This window comes from Populus trichocarpa, chromosome 4 (genome assembly GCF_000002775.5).
Source record: "Populus trichocarpa isolate Nisqually-1 chromosome 4, P.trichocarpa_v4.1, whole genome shotgun sequence".
NCBI classification, from domain to species: domain Eukaryota; kingdom Viridiplantae; phylum Streptophyta; class Magnoliopsida; order Malpighiales; family Salicaceae; genus Populus; species Populus trichocarpa.
Window position 1 is genome coordinate 20126734 of NC_037288.2, and position 14670 is coordinate 20141403.

Here is a 14670-nt window from a genome sequence, read left to right on the forward strand (position 1 = left end):
CAAAAAAAAAAATGTTTTTGAACCCACTTAAATAAAAAGATGGTGAGAAAACAACTTATACCTTAATTTCATGCTTGACATAAAACATAATTCGAAACTTTATGCATGTAGTTGTGTTGTCAAGCATTAGTTTGTTGATCGGTAATTTTCCTAGGTTTTCTAGGTTGCAACTCAGTTCAATTCAGCAGTAAAGTAAGCCATTTCACCTATCTTACATATATGGTATCACATGTTGACAATCTGCAAGAAGAAGAATTAAAGCAAGCAAGTTTGGTGGTTTGCTCAGTCGCATGGAGTCAAGTTTAATTGGATGGAAATTAAATTTGTCCACAGAAGTCTTTCTTTTCCATAGATGGAGGTGCAAGGCAAGGACTTGTTTGCATCAAGTGTTGAACTTAGCTGCATATTAGAAAAATCATGCGTAAATGCACGCTAGTAAACGTGCCTTCCATCTCTTCCATTGATTTCTTAAGAATTACTTCTGCTTAAAAGGTGTTGCAAACTCCATAATTTTATTTTATTTTCCTTTTTCTCACGAGGGAAAGTCTTATTTCTTGGTTATAGAATACTCAATCCGTTCCCTGCCCCTTTCACCCTTTTTTATTTATTAATCTTCATGTTAATTAGCTTTCTCTGCGCAACTTTCGATTAATGATCAAACTCGCCCCTCAAAAAGAAAAATAATAGTTTCCAAATGAATATTTCGATAGCATACACAGCAGAAATCCAGCAGCCAAACAACAATATTAGAAAGTCAAGGCTACGCGAGGATAAAAGGGCTTTGCCGATACAGATGGAGCACTGATTGTAGCCACTTGGGTGAGCTATCCATGGCTGAAATACGACAACATGAACATAGGACACAAAAAGCAGTCCGACATGGACTCCACTACGAGGAGGGACAATGATCTGACCATTTCCTCACATGTTTTTGTCTTGTGCAAGGCTCTCTAGGCCTACCTTCACCAGTTAAGGCATCCCCTGTGTCCTCTGTTCTCTTGAGGAATCCAGATTGATCCTGCCAAATTAGTGGCAATATTGCCTCCCCTGGATAATATTAACACAAGAATCACAGGAGAAGTATCGATCTTGGCTTAATCAAGCATGATTTGAAGATCATTATTGATCGTAGACTTCCTAGGCATTTGTTAATTGCTCATCAGTTGGCTTCATGTCCATATCATTCCAATTGGGGTGCGATGCAAGACAACGACTCGCAATTATACATCTGATGGAAAATTACAGGAGGATAAGATGACCATAACTGACTTGCCCACCCAAGACTATACACAAATTCTAGCCTGAATGACAAACTTTCTGTGTCTCATGGATCAATTAAGTGAACCAATCCTGTTCTGGAGTGGCCGCTAGAGTCACCCACCAATACACGTTTCAAATCCCTTAGACTTTAATGGTGCTCTAGAGAACAAGCAGGAAGAAAATATAATTAAGATATGCTTTAATTAAGATAAAAAGTTACAGATGGAGAAAGACCAAACCTTTTCTTCCCGGGAAACCTTTGGAATCTCAGCAACGTAGAGATTTTTCCGATGGGACCCGAAAAGAAAAGTCACCGGATTGATGACAGCCAATGTAAATATATATCGGCTGGATGAGTATCAGTCAAAACATTCTACTCTTTTATGATGAGCCTCGATCAAATTCAATACAACCTGATGGTCAAGGTCAGAATGGTGGTAATTGCCTGTTACTCTTTATTATTATTATTATTATTATTATTATTAATAATGTGGGTGTCCGGATCAGCTTACACATACCTCGACTAATTTCATGGGTCATAAAGTTAACAATCATATAAGCTTTCATGACCCTAAGGTTTGTGAAACTCAAACTAGTGACCTTTAAAAAACAAATTTACTACCTAACCAGTTGAGCTACACCTCTACTTTTTATTTTTTTAATTAAGTATGTTGTTGTAATCACTGTTTGTACATTTAAGTATATTTTAAAGATGCATTTAGTAAAAAAAAAAAACAAAAAAACAATAGATTAGTATCTTTAATGTTTTTTTTTATGATTTTAATGTTAAAAATAAAAAATCTAAAAAAAATCACAATACCTGACACAATTCGTCAGAGTCCATTTCATTAAATAATAAAATTATCTCATTTTTCAAACAATAAGAAATGATGTATATTCAATTCAATGAAGAGCCAACCTCTGATAGATAGCAAAAGTAGTTTTTTTCAGCTAGGCGTCGATTGAAGGCATCGAACCATGTAAAATTGGTTGCAATTTGCAGCGTTCATAGCTATCCTATCTTTTACATTATCCTTATCTTATTTCAACTTCTTTCCTTGGTTTTACCTCAGAGTCATACGTGTACCTTGTCGAGACTTCTTACTCTTTGAAAATATCAAACTTTTCCTCAAAGACACAAAATAAATAAATAAATAAATAAATAAATAAATTCAAACCCATAAAAGTAATGCTATAATCTCACCAAATAGTTTCTCCAAAGTTAATCACTTCTTAAGAAATACCATACATTGAACGAGGTTGAAATTTTGAAAATTAGAATCTCATAAATCATGATTTTTTAGAGAAGTGACGCGAGAATAATCTTCCAACTAAAAATAATTACTTTTAAATTTTATAATTTATATTAAATTCAATAATTTAGATGCTACCATAAAGAAAAATATTGATTATAACAAAATTTTATTATTGTTAACATTCATTGTATTAAAATTATATTTATTAATTTTAAAATTTCTCGTGATTTAGATTAAACATAAACAATAAAACATTAGAAAAAATAATATAGCTAATCATCATCAAATAATCATTAATTTGGTTAAGAAACTTGACATTATCACCAAACAAATACATTGAGTCAATTTTATTTTATTTTTCTCCTTTTTTCTAGCTAAATGTGTGTGATAATGTCATATATAGTGTTTTTGTGAAAATATTTTTAAATTTAAAAATATATTAAAATAATATTTTTTTAAATTTTTTAATACCAATACAGTAAAAATATCAAAAGTTACCTAAAAACACTAATTAATATTTTTTTCGAATTAAAAAACAGGTTGATTCGTTGTAAATCCCTTTCGACAAGACAAGTCATTAGCAGGAATCCCAATTGATTTCAATGCAATTAACGAGGCCTTGAATTGATGCAATGACAAGATGACAGGGGAGCATGTTACAATACACGCGCACCGGTGATTCCTGTAGTCCAGGCCCATCTCGTGGTCGCCGGACCAATCATATTGCCATTTAGTGATTGACACGTGTTTGGCGGCGAAACAGATTCCTTACTTCGCAGTATTTCCTTCCTAGTAGATCTACATTTTTTAAAAATATCTTTTCGTAAAATATTAAAAAAATGTATTTATTGAATATAAATTTTCTAATATGAAGAATTATAGATCTTGTTTAACTTTTATTAAAAGAAATAGACAAAAATAAAGGATTGAATCAAAATAAATTTAGAATATCACAATTTATTTTTTCGCTTTGGGCACTTCGAGGAAGCGCATAACCGAACAACAACCCAACTTCTTATTTACCACTAATAATATTAATATATGCACCTGCGAAACATGTGACCATAATATTCAACACAACAGCCGCCTTTTTGAGCAATAATACTCTATGTGACGTCTCACCGTTTCGCACATCGTCACACAAAACCACAATACCCAAGTAACCAACAGCTTATGCTCAACCCCCACGCGCACTTTAGCACCTAGCGGTAAGAACTTCAAAAGAAAAACGAATCCCACATACGCGACACACGTCCTTAACCACCGGCCACTACAGGTCATTAAGGGTCCTCTCTGACCGTTGACCAGTAAATTTAAAACGAAGTAACTTCTCCCTGCAACCGGTTATAGTCAGTAATTCAAAATAAAAATCGCGCTGCTTTCCTACCTTCCTCTCCATATAAGAAGGCAGCCGCTGGCTGAACTTTTTGGTTCATAACTTCCATGTCTGCTTAAATTGTTTCTCAATTGGCAATCGGTTTTCCTCTTATTCACGGTTGTACCCCGCAGGTTATGTTACAAAACAGTCACCGGGAACCTGAGAGCCAACGCTCCTCTTCAGCTCTCGGTTTCCCTCGCCTCCGTTTCTTTCGTTACCGTCGCTTGAGGTAGCCGGTGACCGAGAGTAACCGGAGAGAAAGGGATTCGATTTATTATTTTGTGCTATATTTTTTGACTGTTGTCTACAGTTATGCCTACAACACCAACGAAGGGTAACCGGAGGGGAGGACAGGATCCGGAGAGAAACAGGAAAAACAGGTTGACAGCGAAAGCGTCGTCGTTTCACGGGAAGATACCGGCGGAGATACCGGAGGCCAGGATTCGACGGCCGAAGACACTCCCAGACTTGCTCGCCGGAAGGAATCTTACGGCAAAAGCACCGGAGGTGAGGCCGAAGCTAACGAAGGTATTAGTAAACGTTACGGTTCAAGGCAGCGTTGGTGCAGTGCAAGTTTTGATGTCTCCTGAGTCCACCGTCGGCGAACTCATCTCCGCCGCTATCCAGCAGTACAAGAAGGAAGGCCGCCGCCCGATTATCGCAAACGACTCCAGATTCAACCTCCATTACTCGCAGTTTAGCTTAGAAAGTAATGATCCCCTAGTTAATCACGCCTTAATTTTTGTTAATTTCGAGATGTGGACACGTGTACAGTGGGGATTGATGGATCTTTTTTTTGGCAGGTTTGGATAGGGAGGAGAAAGTGATGGCTTTGGGCTCAAGAAACTTTTTCCTGTGCCAAAAAAAATCGGGGATGGACGGGGCGAGTTGTAGCAGCGGCAGTGGAGGATTGACAACGACGTCGTCTCCGTCGTGTTCAAAAGAAGTGGAAAAGGAGGTTGCTAAGAGTAACGGCGTTGGGATTCGTCCTTGGCTAAAATTCATGGATTTCTTGCTGTGAATAATTAACTGGCCGATGATGCTGCCGGTTAATTAACAGTAATGAAGACTATTATTAATCCCCTTTCAATGCAATTTGTGCATGTAAAAATAGGTGTTAAGGCCAGTAGTTGTGTTTGATGGGTAAAAATTAGAGTAAGAGATTCTTGCATGGATCGAGTAGAAATGTACGAGTGGTAGACTCTTTTACCTTTCCTGCGTATGTCTTGTTCGTTTTGAATTAATGGAATCTGTACACTACTTTAGTATTCCTTGTGTTAACGGTAGGGGTGAGGAAAAACACACACAAAATTTATTAAACTTAGAAAGCTAGTTTTTTTAAAAAATAATTGAAAAAACTGTATTGTGGAAAAAAAATAATTAAAATTTTTTAAAAATTAATCAACTTGGTTTGATTTTATAAGTTTGAATATGAAAATATTAAACCGAATTCAAAACGAAAAAAAAAAAAGAACCGAACTAAAAAAAATTGGTTTTTATATTAAATAATCGAAACAAAACTGATTAGATTGAACTGATTTTGATTTTAAAATAAAATCAATTTAATTATTTTTTTTATATAAAAACCAAATCCAACCTAATTAACTGTTTTGGTACTTGGAGCTTCACTGTATGTTTAATATTCTGTAACGATGGTTTCACAATAATTGCTAATGCGTTCTTTTAGTTCAAGAGTGAAAAATTTGAAAACAAATTATTATTTTTTCTTTAAAATGATTTTATCCTTTTGTTTTCAATGGTTTTGAAATCTTAATATAAATAATAAATTAAAAAAAATATCACCTTGATATATTTTTAAATAAAAAATATTTTAAAAATTAATCATTATATACTCTAAATTAATATTTGACAGTGTAGTTAAAAATATATTTTTAATACGGTGCTTGTCTTTAAAAAATTAAATTAGTATTTTTTTTATTTTAATATTATATTATCAAAATTATTGAAAAATATTCAAATAAACATGATTATGAAAATGCCAAACTGGAGAAGTCTCGTCTTTGGTTCTAAATTGTAAATCCATAGATAAATAAATAAATAAAAAAGAGCTGAATTTTTATTTATTTATGCTTATGATGAGAGAAAACCTAAGAAATCAGCGTGTTAGTCCTGCAAGGATTGGTAACGTAAGCTATTTATGAAATTGGGATTAATATTTGTACTGCCTTATCAACAAGCACGTATTTCTCATTCAAAATGTGAGATATACGTGTGATGGAAATACACAACACCGATATTTCAAATGTCACGTTGATAGATAATGAGATGAGAAATGTCAAGCAGTTTGAAACGCAGCCTTCGAGTGCACAAACGAGTGTACCGTTTGGCATTGTGTTTGTAACTGCGTTTCATTAAATTTAAATTTTTTTTTTACTAAAATTGAGTGCGGTTTATATTTTTTGGATCGTTTTGATGTGCTGATGTCAAAAATGATTTTTAAAAAATGAAAAAACATTATTGGCATGTATTTCGGCACAAAAAGCTATTTGAAAACCGCCCGCAACCACACTGTCAAACATGCTCGAGCAGATATGCATAGAGGAGGCAATTACCCTCTTAAAATTTTCAATTATTCATTTTAATCCTTTAATTTTATATATCTTTTCAGATGTTTACCTTCATTTCTTAGAAGCTCTTTAGGGTTTGCCCTCCTACCTTTCAATCCTAGCAATAATTATCAAATTCGGACTGTTGACAAGTTATTGACCTGAAAATCGAGCAACTTAAAGTCCTAATTAGGTTTGAAGTAGGTAAAATACAGGCTTGCAGTTAGCCCTGTAAAACATGGACGACCGGTCAGCCCTAAAATCACATAGGCCTTGCTCTTTGTGTAAAGGGAATCAATCTAAGGTTTTTCTATCATTCAATTCAATTTTCTTATATATTAATTACAAGCCCATATCGAAATATATAAACACTGAAAGAATTTCAATGTGGGATCGGAGATTCCAATATCTTTTATCCGTATAAATTTGCTTGGGAGCATTCCAATATCTTTTGTAGACGGCCAGTATGCAATAAAAGACTACGACAATAGAAAAAGATCAGATTTGCACAAACGTTCATGTATTTACAGCCATGAGTGAAAGCAGAATATATAAATACCAGTATTCTGACGAGTCCATAATTGAAAACTCCAACCTCCAACAGGATTGTCCCACAAATTGACAAGGGAAGCTGCCTAGACATGGACTGGCATTAGCTTGGGGCTAACAGGGCCTTGTAAATGGCTTTCTTCATCAAGTAAATCAATGGAATCTTGTACTTTTTGCTGTAATATCAAGTTTTCACTTTTTCAGTCCAATCGAGCAGATCAAAGTCATGAAATTAATTAATGTGTTGAAATATCTACCCAGAAAAAAATATTTTACGTGTGGTCAATGCAGAAATGGTCGGTTATCCTTACAGATTGAGATAATGCTGCAATCTCTCTTTTTTATTGTTCTTTATATAGTACAATATTAGTCTTCTTTAATTTCTTTATTTAATTCGGCGTGAAGTTGTTGTACAGCAGGAGATAAGAAAAAGAAATAAATTATGTGGGCGTGTCTGTATGTGCTGTTAGCTTGTGTATGGAGGAAATAGAATTGAAAAAAAAAAAAGAGTATCTCCAGTCAATCCACAAATCATATAATGAACTTGAATTAATTATTTTTATTAAAATAAAATTGTTTATTTTTTAAATTCTTATGAAGTTAACTTAACTATGTTAGGATTAATACTGGGATTTTATCGAATTAATATTTTTTTTAATTTAATTTGAAAACCAAAACTATTTTAATAATCAAACACCATCTTCATTTCTCTCTCCATTGCAAGAAACCAGTTGATTAAGCATGATAACTACAGTTAAGCCATCGATATAACAATACAAAAACGATTAATATTTTATATTTTAGTGTGCTAATAATCGATTTAAAGATTACAATATAAAATTTAATTTAGAAGTCATCATTGTTGTTGGAACATAGCAAAAGAAAATATCTGATTGAGTGGAGCCTAAAGGGATAGCTGAGGTTGCTTGATGATTAAGGAGGCGATAAATAAAGTTTCGTTGAATAATTTCTCAAGTTTTTTTCCATAAAAATGTTGTTCGGACATAGCCTATTGCCCACAGATTGTTGTGTGCGGGGATTTGAGGATATTTGAGCTGTTATTATTAGTTTTTGAAAAATATTATATTTGACTATTTTAGGGTAGCTTTAATTGTTAATGGTTGTGAAAGGTTACTAGTTTGTTTCTCTCGTAAAACTGGAAGTAATTCTTGATTGGAAACTCGAGTATCTCATGCAATAAAGTTAAACAAAACAAAACTCTTATAAACTGCTTTAATTTGTTTGTGTTGAGGATGCATCAGTGCTGTTTTGTTCGCAGAGGTTGGATCGAAATATTAGGACTGGGTTTGGGGCTGAAATCACTCTCTTCTTGGGAAGTCAGAGACAGTTAATCCCTTCTACAGGGAACATATTTTCGATGTTAAAAAACCTTGCCTTGTGCTGCTTTCTAATGAACTAACTGGGTGTGCAGGATCTCTGGATCAACAAAAGGATCGTAGGGCCTTAAACGCATAAGAACAAATCCCAGAGTTCATAAAGACTGGAAATCTTAAGAGGCAGCACTCTGTCTGCACTGACATAATGCAAAACTGGAAATTTGAGGAAACGTGTTGGACTCCGGTTCATGATCAAAGGCAAAACCCACCTTGTGGCCTATCTTTCAACGTTAAAATCAACAAAATTCAATAAATCTTGTTCCAAAAACCTTCCCTTCCACTTTTCTAAGCAATGCCGTTGATATTTCTCTTGATCCTTTAAATCAACCAGATGGTTTGTGCCTTTGCCTCTTTGACTACATTTGCTGTTTATTACATTACTGCTGCCAACTCGAGTTGTTATTGATTCATACCTGTGATTACTTTTTCCTGGGCACTTTGTTAAACAATTAGTGAGCATCCTCTCATTACTTAATGACACTCCTGTCATTTTCTAGTGCTTATTTCTTTTTCTTAGCATCAGTTGCCTATCCTCAAGTTTTTTAAGTTTCTAGGCTTGCAAAATGATCCAGTTCACAACAAAACATTGTATATAGCAAAAAGCAGAACATGACTTGACTAGAAATTCAAGCAGACTCAAAAACACATGTTCCCAGTCAAATCATTGTAGTCATCCACAATTTGTACCCAGTCAACAAATCCCAGAGTGAATCAAAGGAAACCATTGTTGAATACAACAATGGTGCATCCGAACAAATTAGATTTATTGGAACAATTAAAATTGCTTACTGCAGCGTAAATGCTTGCATCCTCAATATGGAACTTCAAAATGGCTAGACTAAGAAACTCATTCTGATGGCCTTTGCCCCAAAACTGGAATGTCCTCGTAACGTTTCTGCAGTAAAATGAAACATGTCAATGGGGTTCAAGGAACAAACCCAACAGATAATGAAAATAACGTTTACGACAAACTTAAATTGAGCAGTAACATTTGAGTTTGGCTCTTCAAGGGGTTCAAATGGAGAGAAACCAATTCATTAACTAAGAGCATTTACAGAATGTACTCTGAGATTCTGAGACTGAAGCAGAAGCAACAACTGATACTACTTAACTGAAGATGGCGTGGCAGTACAGCCAAAAATCTTATTAGTATAACGAGGAGAATTGTTTTGGATGAAACAAAGGGTCAATATTATAACCACATAATCATAGATTTCAAAGGAAAAAATCAACCATGATTGCCTTAAAAGCTGGCTCTTGTCATCACTCCAAAAATCTCTTGCATCAAGACTTATCAGAGGCATTGTTCCAAAACGTTTCCAACTAATCCACAAGGAAATGAATGTGACACAGTTATAACAGTTAGATTGATTAGACTAAGATCACAAACACCCCATCTTAACTATTGACTGCAAGAGACACTACCTTGGCTAGAAAAGAAAGAAACACGAAATTCTATATATATGTAGATATCTATTGATTGACTTTGCATTTGATATTATTATATAAAAGCATAGATAGGAGCAGTTTATGCTGTTCACTAGAATGGTAAAGAAATAACTGCATTTGTGTATGTGCGCAAACTAAACAAATATACAAGCACATCATAGCAGATATAATACCCCAACATTGTTGTGCTCCCATAGTTTACGAACTCCATAATCCACAGCCTGCACGTATCCACAATATTAACCAGGATAAAAAAACACATTCAACTAAAAACAATCACAAAATATAAGTCAGCCATTTGAAGAAATTGATTACGCATGAGTATTCACTTTACAGGTAAGCAACGCTTAAATTGATTATGTTGGAAATTCTTTTTTGTTGCTTTAGCCTGATAATCAACAAAGAAATTTTTTAAAAGCATCAATAAGTGCAACTCAAGTAGACGAGCCCCTTCCGTATTCAAAAGATGAAAACAAAATTTCCCACCTCATTAGATTACAGGTTTGTTAAATAAACTTGATATCTCAGTGAGAGGGAGTCACCCATCACCACTCTTCTTTCCTTCATTTCATTTCCAGATCCAACCGTCAATAAGCTATACAGCAAATAGAAACTCGTTTGTATTCTCTATAGATTGGCTGGCTACCCCGAAAGATTTAAAAGATGCAACATGCGAATCCTACTAGAAAAAAAAAAGTTCCCAACTTCGACAAATATTCAGTTTTTGAGTCATTGCTTCCTATAATCCTGAGAAACAGAATTCTAATAACATTACTCATCGATTTCTATTTCCCGAATTCCCCCAGCAATTAGAAAGAATTTATTTGAATCGAAATGCTCGGATAAGCCAAGGCATCTGTCTGTTTATTTAGTCTAAGAATAATTATAATAAATTCTTCAACTAATTTATAAGCAATCAAACATAAAAAAAAAAACCTAAAATGAAAAAGCTTACCCGCTCACCGGCAAAAGCGCCGGCGATGACGAAGGTAACGTAGATGGAGTTACGGCGCATAATCAACTTGTAGAGACCTTCGAACACGCCTCCTCCATTTCTCCGTGCTGTGTAATCCATCTCTTTTCCTCTTTCAAGATCTACTCCCTTTTTAGGGTTTCCAAATCACAAAATTCCAATTTACTCCGCAAATAAATAAAATTAAACAAATGATCGGATATATGAAAAAAATATTATTAATACCTCAGAAAAAACTAAATCGCGAAACGGTGAGACAGCAGCAATCCACGTTCGGGTTTGACGGCTGAGTCGGAGAAATGAGGAGGAGGTGAAGGAGGAGGAAACGTGATTAATTAATCAAAGATGGGCCTGGTGTGCTATTATACAGTCTGCGAAGTCGTTTCGGCTATCGAGATTTATATGGGCCGAAAGTAGAGTAGAAAGTAATCATATGTAAATCATGGGCCTTAACAAAGCCTATGAAATTGGCCTGGTTGTGCTCCTATACAGTCTACGACGTCGTGTTTTCCACCAAGATTTATATAGACCGACTGTACATTAGAAATGTAAACAGTGGGCCGGAATAAAGCCTATGAACTTGGCCTTCAACCGACAAACCTAACAGAGGCAGCTGAAACGCACTTTTGTTTTTCCCCCACTTTTCTCTTGAAAAACCCTAATTCCTTCCTCGCGGCAAGCTGCATATAAAAACCCTTTAAACCCTTCCTCGTCTCCGCCTCTTTCATTCTCATAGCTCCCACCCAGAGCCTCTCTCAATTTCAAAGCCCAAAACCCTTGAAACCCTCTACTCTCATTAAACATGTCGTCCATGGAGTTCTGGGGTAAGCAGCTCCTTACTCTTCTTGTTATTAGAATTAAGATAGTTTTTTTTTTCAGCGTTCACTCTCTTTGATTCTGTACTTTGACTAGTTTAACGTTTAAGTGTTTTTAATGTTCTTTTTCCTGATTTTATTCTAAATATTTACATCCCCTTCTTATGTATTATGTCAGCGATTGTTTATTCCTTTTCCTTCTGTGTTCCTTTATGTCGTTGTTTAGAGCTTTTTTTTTTCAATGTTTTTTGTGGACTGTTCTGTATTTTCTGTTTGGTTTGGTTTGGTTTTGTTTTATTTTCTGTTTTGTAGCTTGAAGAGGTGTGATTTTGTTTTTGTAAACAGATACATTTCTGAATGTGTTTGTGTGTGTGGTATGGTAATAGAAGGAAACTAAGGAAGGGGAAAGATAAGAATAATGCTATTAGTGTTTGTGTAGCTAATAACTATGGTTTTGCTCTTACTGTTTTCATTATTTTCGTGCTAGGTTTTGTGCTTTGTGAGTTCCACAATGGGTCGGAGTTAGATTGCTTGTCAGATTATTCCACTTTTTGTTGGATTTTCTCTAATTGCCTTAATTGTGTGCTTTGATGAACCACGATAATTACTAGCTAAGTAATAAAATCTTATGCAAGTGGGTTTTATTTTTTAAATGCGTTGTGTGGCGTGTTTAGCGCATGCTCGGACATCCAATAGGAATTCTTGTTTCTATTTAAGTGTTAGTTGTTATGTAATTGGTGGTTAGCATTGGTGTTATTTCTGTTTTACTGATGCTCCATAATTTTGATTATTTTATTAGGTGTTGAAGTCAAGGCTGGTGAGCCTCTTAAAGTGGAACCTAAAGATTTCTATATGATACATCTTTCTCAGGTTTGATTTATCTTAATTGAAGTATTAAACAGGTGCTGTACTTTTCTGATGTTAGGTTTTTTGTCTGACTAGATGTTTATATGGCCTTTTGTTCCTCAGGCAGCCCTTGGTGAGTCTTCAAAGAAGGGAAACGAATCAGTTCCCCTTTTCCTAAAGCTCGATGAAAAGAAGCTTGTGTTGGGAACCCTATCTCCTGATAAGATCCCTCAATTGTCCTTTGATTTAGTTTTTGAGAGAGAGTTCGAGCTCTCTCACAACTGGAAAAATGGGAGTGTTTTCTTCTGTGGCTACCAAGCTGCTATTCCTGAAAATGATTCTGGTGAGTCCTGATATATGCTAGTTGCAATATGCCATTTCTAACTTTATTTTGCGAAATTTGCTGAGCTTATTGATGCATACAGATTTTTCTGATGATGGAGATGAAATCCCATTTGAGAAAGTGGAGAATGTGAAGTTTGCTACTGGTACAGATAAAGCTGCCAAGCCTGAAAAACCAAAGGCTAATCCTGTAGTGCCAAGCAAAGATGATGAATCTGACGATGACGATTCTGATGACGATTCTGATGAGGATGATTCAGGCGATGGATCCGAGGTTGAGACATCTCCTTCTTGTAACAAAATGACATGAATCTTATTATATATTTTCTCAGGTTTAGATTGTAATCTGATCAGAGATGTATATATGGCACAAAACAAAGATGTTAGGTGGGATCTTACTATGAGAGGAAAACTTTCATTATATTTTTGCATGGAAAAGTGTTAAGCAAATGCAGGTTGATTACATATATGTATGTGGTCATTTCTGGAAGGAATTCTTTGGTTGTTTCTGCAGATTAATTTTTCTTCAAGTAACCTAATTATCCTCCAATAGAATGATATAATATGGCATCTTCTGTCTTTTCTTCTTTATTCCCCTATCTTCTGGTTTCTGAATCATTGATCACGTTTTTGTGTTGCAGGGTATGTCTCTTGAAGAAGATTTGGATGATGAATCTGATAGTGAAGATGAAGAGACTCCTAAGAAGGTATCAGTTTCTCGGTTGATTTGCAATTTAGATGAAATGTGATACCCAGTTTTCTTACCATGTTTTTAATTACTTTATGTTGTGAAGGCTGAGCAAAGCAAGAAGAGGACCAGTGACTCTGCAATAAAGACACCAGTGTCCTCAAAGAAGGCTAAAACTGCTACCCCTCAGAAGACAGGTATTTTTTAGTTTTCTTGTTCTATCAACTCTTCTGAAGCATGGGTGGCGTGAATGATTTTCTTCATTGTGTCTTGATCAAAGATGGTGGGAAGGCTGGGCAAGTAACTCCCCACCCTGCAAAGGGAAAAGCTGCGTCAAATGGCAACAACCCCAAGACCCCAAAGTCCGGTGGCAATTTCTCCTGCAAATCCTGCGAAAGGTAGGTGCTTCTGCAACATTCTAGATAAAGAAGTCCCACTGGCCACTTCTAGAACGACTGACTGCTTATATTTCTTCCTCAGGTCATTTGGCTCTGATGGTGCTCTGAAGTCGCACTCACAAGCCAAGCATGGTGACAAGTGAATTACCTATGACTATGTCATAGGGTTTTGGTATTCATCTCTGGAGTATATGAGAGGTTTATGTTAGCAACTCGTCTGTAATTTTGTTAGAGATCTACATTTGAAGAAAATATGTCGGATGCATTCCATTTTGAGTTTATTGGAACCGTTGCGATGTTTGACCATTACATGGTTCTGTTCAGATCATGGTTCTGTTCAGATTACTATTCCGATGTTATTATGTTTGCTCTAAAAATCATCTTAGAAATTTAAGCAAGCTGCAAACATCTTCTTGTTGTTGAGGCGCTCATGAGGGTGCACTATTCCGGAAGGCACGGAGTTGAAACTTGAACGTCCCCTAATTTAAAGCTCCTCAGCAAGCGTGCAAGTGTCCACAATTTTGATAATCTTTTAATTCTGTGTTTTGTCCACGCAAGGGTGACCTGTTTCGTAAAAAAATAAAAGGTTTTGTAATATCATCCGTAGTCATCAGAAAAAATCGTATTTTTTTCGTTGCGGGAACTATACTGGCCCCGAGGGCTTTAAAGTATGTCCTCCTGGTCATAGCATCACAGGGCTCGAGTTCCATCCGTTTACGCAAGCTCTCCTAGCTTACCTTAAGGTATGCTCA

At 35.4% G+C, this 14670-nt stretch overlaps 3 protein-coding genes across 3 annotated transcripts; 2 read left to right on the plus strand and 1 right to left on the minus strand.

Moving 5' to 3' along the window:
* The first annotated feature begins 3930 nt into the window (after positions 1–3930).
* On the plus strand, positions 3931–5162 carry LOC18097991 (uncharacterized protein At4g22758). Its single transcript, XM_006384606.3, has 2 exons — positions 3931–4603; positions 4698–5162. Exons 1-2 carry the CDS (start codon positions 4207–4209, stop codon positions 4913–4915), a joined length of 615 nt encoding a protein of 204 aa, XP_006384668.1. The 5' UTR covers positions 3931–4206; the 3' UTR covers positions 4916–5162.
* Positions 5163–8979: 3817 nt separating this feature from the next.
* LOC18097992 (cytochrome b-c1 complex subunit 9, mitochondrial) lies at positions 8980–11215 on the minus strand. Its single transcript, XM_006384607.2, has 4 exons — positions 11055–11215; positions 10812–10958; positions 10030–10077; positions 8980–9302 (listed from the first exon to the last, which is right to left on the minus strand). Exons 2-4 carry the CDS (start codon positions 10929–10931, stop codon positions 9255–9257), a joined length of 216 nt encoding a protein of 71 aa, XP_006384669.1. The 5' UTR covers positions 10932–10958; positions 11055–11215; the 3' UTR covers positions 8980–9254.
* Positions 11216–11430: 215 nt separating this feature from the next.
* LOC18097993 (histone deacetylase HDT1) lies at positions 11431–14227 on the plus strand. The gene is made up of 8 exons (XM_006384609.3): positions 11431–11653; positions 12444–12514; positions 12614–12833; positions 12916–13106; positions 13474–13539; positions 13627–13717; positions 13801–13918; positions 14001–14227. The coding sequence occupies exons 1-8, from the start codon at positions 11632–11634 to the stop codon at positions 14059–14061; spliced, it is 840 nt and encodes a 279-aa protein (XP_006384671.1). The 5' UTR covers positions 11431–11631; the 3' UTR covers positions 14062–14227.
* Positions 14228–14670: the final 443 nt, after the last annotated feature.